Source organism: Acyrthosiphon pisum, chromosome A1 (assembly GCF_005508785.2).
Source record: "Acyrthosiphon pisum isolate AL4f chromosome A1, pea_aphid_22Mar2018_4r6ur, whole genome shotgun sequence".
Taxonomy (NCBI): domain Eukaryota; kingdom Metazoa; phylum Arthropoda; class Insecta; order Hemiptera; family Aphididae; genus Acyrthosiphon; species Acyrthosiphon pisum.
In genome coordinates this window covers 78,821,373-78,832,229 of record NC_042494.1, presented here as the reverse complement: position 1 = coordinate 78,832,229, position 10,857 = coordinate 78,821,373, and the positions used below count along the sequence as shown (strand labels likewise).

Genomic DNA, 10,857 nt, shown 5'->3' with positions numbered 1-10,857 from the left:
GCGAAATGCGTATTAAAAAACCATTACAATATTAAACGCCTGTATTAAATGCCTGCAGATAATATGAATAAGTAGGTTAATTTAAATCCCCGTAATTTTATTTTCTTATATTGACACGTACAAGACGTAATACCATCATGGGTATAAGTGCTTTAATATAACATTGACTAAATCTCGTTAAAGAACACTAACATTTGATACCAATACCCGTTTATAATATGATTATTTGCATTAAACTAAAAAAATATGCAACACGGAGTTCAATTTAACTTAACATTTTTATTATTATTTAACTTTTGATGAATATTGTATGATTAAATTTAATGACGAGGTATAATATATTAAACTTTTAGTACCTATACGTACTGATTTTTTTCATATAAATCTAGATACTCATATGTTTTATAAAAAAGGTTTATTAGCCTTCATTGTCAAATAGACTTTAGATAATAGTATGTCTTAGCAAGGTCAAGGTAGTTTTCAAAAAACACACCTTCCTAGTTTTATATAAAACTTTTTTTTTAGTAATTAATATACTATATAATTTCTACTTGTATAAGTATATATGGTATATATATATACCTACAATCAATAAGAGTATATTTGCCATGTCTAGTTTTTATTTTTATACTGTATGATAGGTATGACACAATTAAATAAAATATATTACCTACTTATACAAAAAATAGTAAAATAAATTTAAATATTTTCGATTAATCACTTATATATTATATAGGTACACAAATCATATTATGCTTATTAACATTAATAAGTTCCTATTATGCAGTTATTAAATTAAAGTTTTTAACACTTGTTATGTTATTTTAATGTTTACATTTGATGAAAATATATACACATAACATGATTTCGCATTTGGAGTCATTTCTGAAAATTTTAATTAACTAATATTTACCATGAAGTACCAATCAATAAGATTTATTTATTTTATTTTTAAAAAAGACTGTTAGAGTTAGAAATAAAAATTAATTTTATTTTCATTAAATTTCATTGAGAGTAGGTACCCAAGAAATTATTTTTATTTAATTTTAATGTACATATCTTAATATTTATACTACCGACAATAATGTTTTGATAAAACATAAACATGCAAATTTGAGTTGCATACGAATATTTTTTAAAAGTTATCGAAGGCTAAAAATCAATGTATATAAATAGATTTCAGTAGTTACGGAAATAATAGAATATTTATACTGCCTAGTGAATATGTACAACATGTAATTAATTAAATTAATTAAAAACACAATCTTTTACTTATGTGTACAAGGTAAAATTGCGATCGAGATTAAATACCTGAGTATCTACCGTTCTGTATAGATGCAGGTACCTATAAAGAAGAAGAAAAAAATATAAAAATAATATATCCTACTTGTGGCGTCCAGAGTCAATGAAATATATATTCATAGAACGTAATTATTAACTTGTAATTTATCCGAACAAAAAAATTTATTTTAGCACCAGCTGCCTGCTTATTCTCAATAACAAAAATAATAAAATTATACTGTCATGCGTTTAGATATAGCAGTGCGAAACGAATGTCCTCTCGAATACTCTATATATATATCCCGTTTGCACCATATTTTTTTGGTGTAACAATTTTCTTAGCAAAAAAACTGAAGTGTCATAGCTTATGGAATACTTATCTGTGCTACATTTGACTCATTAGATCTTTAATTGATAATGAAAAGTATACAGTAATGTTTTATTTATATTGTTATAGATATTTATAAATTAGTAAACAACACTTCCTTCTTGATTCAGTAGATTCATACATTTTTTGAGAATTTAAATCTAATTTAACTATTTTATAAACATCTTATCATAAAAACATAATATTATTAAATGTCTTTTAGGTAGGTACTATTTGAATTTAAATAACTATTACGAGCTTGTACTTTTTTACACCATAATAAGCACTCAAAACTTAAATTAAATAATTACTTTTTTATTAACATACCAAAATAAAGCTTATAAATTAAATTATATAGATAGGTACATAGAGTTGTTTAGTAATAATGGTGAATTCCATATTTCCGGATCACATTAAGAGTGCCGGATTTTCGCTGAATATCATACATTTATATTGTTTTAGGATTACCTTGTACCTAATACATGAAATCAAATTTAAATTACTATACATCCTACTAATAATAAATTAGTTATTCAAATAGGCAATGTACTGATATTAGACGTATAAAAGTATTAAAGTATTATATAAATGATGGATTTACCTATAGTATATTTTTTTTAAAATAACTGTCAAGATAACATATATATAATGTCATAATATCATGAAAATTATAATGTTATGTACTTGTGTGAAGAAATTAATAGTGTTCAGTGTCCACTACCGAATACATACAAATAGATCATAAATTGTTTTAGTTATGTTAAAGCAGTTGTTTTTTTTTTTTATAACAAAGTAGATAATTAAAATTTTGAATTATAAAAAAAATTTACGATTCCAAATATTATGTAGGTACTTATATAATGTTGTACGGAATAATATTAATGCTGCAAAAATCCACTCATATCTGTGATTTTTTTAATATATGACATTTCTAAATCAAAGCGAATGTCTTAACTTTTTTTTTGAATATAAATTATAATAGATTTTTGGTTATATAAAGTTATTAAGTGTTAAATTAACTTAGTCTACTTAAAAATATTTTATGTAAATATAAATTATATAATAATATTAAATAACTTGTATTATGTACTATGCGTAAACTTTTGATTTGAGGAGAATATAAAAATCTAATTTATTTACCACTAATTATAAATGTACATTTTATAAACTATATTACAAATAGGTAACTATAATATGTAACTTTACAAAGTGATTTTTTCAACGTAAGAGACGTAAGACTTTCTCTTTATTTCGAAAACTATTAAATTTTAAAAATATTTGTTGTACCTAATTTAAAGTCTACAAAATTACATTATTGAAAAAAAATATCTTTTTGTTAACATAATTATTATATGATGTTTAGTTTAAAAGACATATACGTTTTTAACTTTACATGTTCCAAGTACGGTTATCTTCGGAGTTTCCGATATAATATCAAAATCAAATTTTGAAAATTGTTGAAAGTTGAAGTTAGCTATAGTAAAAACTAGTATAGTGTACCTACTTAAAATCCTAAAATAGTATTTCAAATATAGAAAATTATTAATTTAAGGCAGCCTAAATATTATGTAAATTTGATGTATTCGAACCGATCATATATTTTTTTTTTAGAGTTAAGGCTTCAACTGCCAAGGTTATTAGCCTGTGGTACTGTAGGGGAAGTAACTATAGTTTGTTTACACGTGTGTGTTGGATTTTGGCAGAATTTTAGATTTGGGCACCCGTAAGTATCTGCCATGCCCGGGTGGGGTATGGTGGCACTTGTTCTCCGGACACCGTGACTTTCCCGAAGAAAAATGCCGCCCAGTGGCCGAGAATCGAACCGGCTACGGCAGCGCCGCAACCGACGCCTTAGACCACTCGGCCACCTCGTCCCCCCGATCATATTTGTTATTGTATAATAGTGCTCTTATATCGTAATATTAAATTAATAAATATATTATATAAAATATTTATTTGAAGTTTTAATTAGAATGTGTTTTAAATGAGTAGTTCATTTTATAAATAAATAATATTAATTACCTACGCATTCTTATTTATTTTTCTTATACAAATAATAATATATAGGTATATCTATATATGCATACATTCGTTTATATTATGACGTGTACATATCAGTTTACACGCATAGTAATTATAACAAACTAACAATTAAAATTTGAATAATACTATATAATATGACGTATGAGTTCTTTTATTTGCATTTACCTACAACAAAATGTAACTTATATAATAATTTATTCATGAACGACGTACTTATTATTACTTTTTACGTACTGTTATTGTTATATTATTGTATTGATATAATATCTTGTTTACGTACAAATTGTATTGTTTGTTACTGGGTGTATCATATCAAAATATTGTACGTACCTATATACGGTGCATGTAAATAAACTAGGTAGTTATTATAGACTATAGAGTATAGGTAGTTGACGTTTAAACAAAGTCAAGGTGTCGGTAAAAACGATTAACCTTTATTAGAAGAAAACATCTGATAATACAATAAGAGATTAAGTTATATCCCACTTATAACCCATGAATTAAAACTTGGTATCAGTCACAACTGTAGACTGGTTAGATAAAAACGTTGTAAACGAATGAGAGGAATGAACAAATTTTATTTAAATCGCATAATATGAATATTGTAATGTTAAAGTAAACGTAACTATAGTCAATAAATTATAATTCATTGTTTTTAAAGGCTATTTACACTTCTTAGTGTCTTAACAACAGTGTCTAATGTCTATACAGCAAAAAAAATTGTGTTAAGTCTGAACTTAATTATTATAACATTATTTTCTAAAAAATGTAATTAGTTTAATTTTATAACAATAGTTTGATGTAAAACTTTCTACGAAGAATTTCGAATATTATACACTTTTATTACATCAATTTGATTATAGTTAATAACAATCCTATGGTCTATTGGTATTTCAAGTACGTGTCAACTCATTATATAAATTTAATATTTTAGCTTCTAATTTTTGCATTTCATAATTTATTACATACTTACATTTTTTTATAAAAAAATTTGCTTCAAATGCTTGGCCATTAGTGCTACATAAGTTTACATTACGGTAATATTATCTACATATTTATATTGTTAACAAATTGTAAATATCAATAAATAACAAAATATACAAATCTAATATTGTGTATTGTGGACAATATTGAGTAGGTTTCATATTATGTTTGTTAACCATATATTATTATATATTATTATGATTTATGAATAATCTTTATGATTTATTTATTTCCATTATTTATTTACAAAGATATGTAATTTGTTACTACTAACACTAAAAAAGCTTATCAACTTTCATCTCGCGTCCTTTATCCATATTTGTGCATTTTTATACCAATTTCAACCAATTTTGGGTAAATCGATGTTGTCTCAGAATCGTTTTTTGAGTACGTATATTATAACAATACATATAATATAATACTATGTAATAGGTATATAAGTACAGTACTATTGCATTAACATTAATAGACATTCAACCTCATATCATGGTATTCTTTGATTGTATTATTGTGCATTTATGTAGGCACAAACATTACTACGCCTTGCTCCGTGTAAAAATTGTTTCATTTTATACGTTTGCAGTTCATTATTTCGTAGTGGGGTAGTAAATAAAAGAGTTTACCGCGCAATAATCCAACATAAAATATTAGCCATATAAATTGTTGAGCGATTCGCCTTGTACTCATATTATGTAGGCATAGGTACTTATATGGAAAGGTATATTATGTAGTGTTTAAAGCAATTAAACTATTAAAGTATGGATAGATATAACGCATATCTATTTTATATGGGTACTCAATAGTGTATATACCTATTTAATTACTGTATTATCGTTTATATTTACCGCTGCTATATTATAAAACGTGAAATTTCAATTTACGATACTAATCAAGAAATTATTATATAAATATTATGAACTGATAGCAGTTATTAGTTTTCGCTGGAGAAAAATATCACTGAATATTATTATAATAATATTATATTCGTGGAATGAGTTTTAAATAATAGGTACTCTATTCACTGTGGTGTTGTTGTGTGTATATTGTTAGGAAGTGATACTAATAGTGCGTGAAGTGCTATGCGTTTAGTGAACCGTGAAGTTGTATACTTGTATAGATGTCTGCAGGCTACAGCAAACGACTGCTGCTGTATATCAGTGACGATTGACAAAAGGAAAGCAAATCAAAGAAATTACTTTTTTTATATAAAAAAAAAATTTGGTTCATTCACCTTAAGTTTTCACGTAGGTAGGTACTTACTGTTTTCATGAACCGTTCAACTTCTATTAAAACTGTTTTTTTTTTTTTAACGAATGCCGAAATTATGAACCTAACACAATGCTCATCATTGTAATACTTACATGCAAGGTACTCGTACAATATACAGTTCTTTTCAGTGCAGCGATTAGCGAATAATTTAATAATGTGTTTGAGTACCTATGTCCTATATATATTATTAAAATAAATAATAACACAAAAATCGTTTTTCGATAATAATAATATACTCATCAAATCTATTATTTTTATTAAAACAATCGGTCAACTAGATAATATTATAATTTATAGGAAAGTCTAAAATTTAAATAAAGGCACCATTGTAATATATTGATTATGAATTGTTAGTTATTCTTTAAAAATCTATTTAATACCATACTATACATATTTAATTAATATTATATTTATGCGTAAATACATTAAACAGGTATCGACTTGACGTGGTATATTTTCACCATATTTTTTTTTTTATATATTACGATATTGTATAGAAAACGACGAATATAATAATTAATTCATAGGTTTTGGACGAAAACCACGTAAAAAACGCGATCTGTCGGCCAAAAATTGTATATACCTAAAAATATTACATAATATAAAAATATATGCGCATAGGAATGATTAAATTAAGATATACGATGTTTTTGAAAATGTGCAAATCGATATGTTAGCTCAGCGTAGTCAGACTCACTGCATCCGCGTTGTCGTATTATTGTTTCAGCAGTCGCAGTCGGAGCAACAAGTGCCGATGGTGCGGTAGTCGACGGAATAATATTAAAATATTATTATAATCTACTGAAAACGACTGGCACGACGACAACAGGCAACCACTGCGCGAGCGTCGCCAACATCGCTGAGACCACCACACACCCGGAAATGGCGCTGATCGTGCCGGAAGAATCGCAACGACCGTACCGGTTTGGCATGACACTGGTGTGCATCGGCGCCCTATTCAACTGGCTCGGGCTGGCCGACCACCACACGAAACCTGTGCCGGCTGTCCGGTACATCGGAGTCGGCCTGGTCGCCTCGGGCGCAGTGCTCATATGCATGGCCATGTGCTTCTGGATGAACAGCGTGCGTGACGACGAAGACGACGTGAGTAGAGTACCTATAAGATATTATAATATTGTTAGAAGTTTAGAACGTAACGTGGACACGAGACCAAAAAGTGCTAAATCGATTTTTTTTTTTCGAAAATCCACTTTCTTATTATAGATAGGTACATAATATATTAGGTATGTTGTGTTTGCACAAAGGGAGGGCTAACGGGCTTAAGACCCCCACCCTACACAAAAATAAATGATTAACGTTTTGGTAATCTTATCATTAACCTTATCAGGTATCGACTTTAAATTATGATATAAAAAAATTATCAACTATCTAACTATAAGATCACGCACAAGCGTACTTTCGGATTTCTGTACATATTTAAAAATAAATACTATTACAATTAAAAAATAATTTTATTTAGCCCCCGCCCACCCAAAAAATAAAATCCTGGGTGCGCCGCTAAGTTTGCGATACTCACAAACATCCACGTGAAGGACCATTATTTAACGATTTGTCCAGAACTAAAAGGTGATAAACTGACAAATCAATACAATTTACAAATCTATTATTTAATAGTGATCTATAAAAATTAAAAATACAACATTTTATTCTTGACTGGAGTGTCATTGTAGTTATGAACATTTCCGTTATAGGGAGTCTAAAATATAATATAGGATATACGTTATATAAAGGACTGTTGTTATTTTTCAAAGTAAGGAGATTTCCGTAAAAAGGTGGTCTGTTATAAGGAAATTTTATAGCAGTATCTTTTAGTTCCGAGCATATTAGATAGATATATAATTTAGAAAAATCAAAGGTCAAAGATTTTAAATCGGTTTCAAACCACGTCTATAAAACTAAACGTTTTCTGTAACTTTACATTGATTGAATAAAAAGTTAGGTTACTAGAAAAACCGATTGTCGACGCGAGTATTCCGTATTGTAACTTATAAGAACGCTTAAATGTTGCAGTTTTGGCTCTCAAGTAAAATTTAGAAAACAAATTAATTTTATAGTTATTTACTGACACCCGTTATATTTTGAGTTGTAAAATCAAAGATTTTATTTTAAACTAGTAGTTTTAATCTTTTAGATTTAAATCGTGTTGAAAAATTGTTTTTAGACACCGATTTACAAATTGTTTTCTTTTATATTTTTAACGTTATATCGAATATAAACCTTATATACTGTGCAACTAGATAAGGTTAATAATCGTAGAGTGGTTGTGATTCAATAGTATACTTGAAAAATGCTCAATTTAAATAATTTATGTAATATCCGGATTGGTAAAAAAAACTTGATTTCTTGATACTTATTGCAGACTTTTTTTGGTGCTTTTTGTGACCTCGTAATAACTATCAAATAATTTCGTTTTGAGTTGTTCAAAACGGGTTTGTGTTATTATCGTTTTAAATTTGAAAATTGTGTTTATGATTATTATTTATATAGCTACCCAAGTAAAATAAATTACTTGGTGTATATACTATATATATATCAATTAATTAAATTGAATTCTATGTGGTTTTCGACAAATCTGAATACAACTCAAGTAGCTGAACTCCAAAGACCTGATTATAGCCTGTGTAGATGATCATAGTTTTTAATTAAGTCGTTCGTTACGTCGATATTTCCCAATCACTGCTATGGTGACAAAAACAAATTATGCGTCAATAACCTTTATAAGTACTTACCGTAATATTTGTGCCTGTGAATCTAACTTTGAAATGAACACAAAATTATTCAATAACGTGTCTCTGTATTTTTGTGTTCAAGTAAGTAGGCAGGCGACAAACACTATATCATGTGAGTCACCCCCTAGTTATCTCGAGCCCTGTTATACGAAATACGATTTTTAATTATTATAACAATATTACGTAACACATTGCTGCCGGTGGCATTCGACATTGTTGATTAAAGTCGTCTAATGGCATTTATTTTGGAAAACTTTTAACAGTCGGTTAGCGGTGGAGAGGGGGTTTCAGGATATCACAATTCACCATCAACCACCCATTGTACTTAACAAAATATATAATAATTGTTTACTGCAGGCGGTGTATCGTGTATGTAATGATAGTAATGACCAGAAATTAATAGGTATTATCATCAAAGTAACCTTCAAATTAAAAATAAGCTAAATGCGCTATGAGACAGGATAGTTTCGTTTACCAGCGTGTGGTTATTACATGTTATATTATAGTTATTCTTTTTTATTTATTATATTATATTACTGAGTTTTGTATCTAGTATCTACGAATTTCATATATTATTATGGAAATTATCACACATTATTACTACCTAATAATAATTAGTGACTAAGAACACATAATCGTGACTTACTAATTACTACTGATCCACAGGTACTTGTAAGTTATAACTAGGTACGTAATTATTAATTTATGGGAACTTTCTACTTCACGGGACATCCCTTTTTGGGGGGACGTCAGTGATGCCCGCGTTGCCACTCGCTCTCGCTGCGCTGCGCTCTGACAAAAAATCAAAAATATCTCTCGACTTGCTATGCAACACCACCTCAAGTTGGTCACAAGGTAATCGCCGTATATATCCACTCTTATAATTTCCCCTACTCTTTGTATACTAACTTTGAAGTGTCGTAACTTCAAGAGCGCCAAATGCTGACTTCATCATTGTTTTCAGTGTACTTAATTACATAAGTTTCAAAAAGAAAAATTGCAACAAAAAAAGAGGTGTCCCGTAAAGTAGAATTAATATACCAATCATTTTTACACAATTACCATTAGGGACCAGGGGGTACGTAAACGTGAATAGCTTGATAATATTTATTGTTATAATGTTCAATGCTCTGGTAAATTCGTTCGATGACCTATGCTTATAATATTAATATTCGAATATTTGCATAGACGTGCCCGCATTACATACCCACACACCACACAGGTAGACGTGTCTATTGTTCTGCACGAGCCATGAGCATTATAAAACCTCCCAGATTAGCTAATAGAGTTACCTTGCTCCTATAATATCATTGTCTTTTAACAAATATTTAAAATATTTTTAACACTGAAAAATTCAAATTCATTGCTCCCATAGATCGTCGTTCAGCGTTATATATTTTTCAATATTATATTATGAACCTATTCTATCTACTTTCATTTTAATTGTATAAAATATGATTTATATTATAATAAAATTTTGTTTTAAAGTTTAATCACATCTCTGAAATTAAAGTATTCTCATTTTTTTTTCATAATAATAACTCAGCTCCTTAATACCTTTTTCGGAATATTAAATTGACTTGAGGGTATATTTTAATTAAAAAACAGATTTTTATAGCAAGGAAGTGTACTAACAACATTGTATTACTTATTTTATATATTTTATGCAGTATTATTATTTGCAAATCGTTTTCGAAAGCACTATAAAGTTACCTGCGTGATAAAAAATTTTCGGACAGATAAAATTATTTAAACATTGCGGTATATGCGTTACATAGATTTCTAATAATCGAATGCGAATAATATTGACCAAAACTATTGTTAACCATATATTTGTGACAAACATATTGTAGAACAGTTTTGTATTCATAATAATTTACATTAATTGTATAGGATGTAGTCCGTAGGCCAACGCGAGACAGTAGTAGAGTACCTATTGGACGCTCGGAGCAAAATATATATTATTAATCATATTCGTATTGGTTGTGTCATAATAAGAAATAACAGTTATTATTACCGATATTGTATCGAATAAATTTAAAAGTATTTATAAATTTAAATATCTTATCTTCAATCGTCCGTTGCTCATGTGGTATAATTATTTTTTGTTGACACTTTGATAATGTCATCGACTTTGAAATTTGAATACCATGCGTACCAATA

General features: G+C 28.1%; 1 protein-coding gene across 4 annotated transcripts in view; it reads left to right on the top strand.

Moving 5' to 3' along the window:
* Positions 1-10,857, top strand: part of LOC100168031 — a 40,274-nt gene that overhangs the window by 13,687 nt on the left and 15,730 nt on the right. Inside the window, exons 1-2 of one of the 4 annotated variants that reach the window (XM_029487581.1) lie at positions 4,044-4,588; positions 6,675-7,048. In XM_029487581.1, the coding sequence (XP_029343441.1) occupies positions 6,827-7,048 (222 nt within the window). In that variant the 5' untranslated portion in view covers positions 4,044-4,588; positions 6,675-6,826. Of the gene's footprint in view, positions 1-4,043; positions 4,589-6,671; positions 7,049-10,857 lie in introns of those variants that run through there. The other 3 variants (XM_003243735.4, XM_029487580.1, XM_001946491.5) reach the window with 3 other exon arrangements.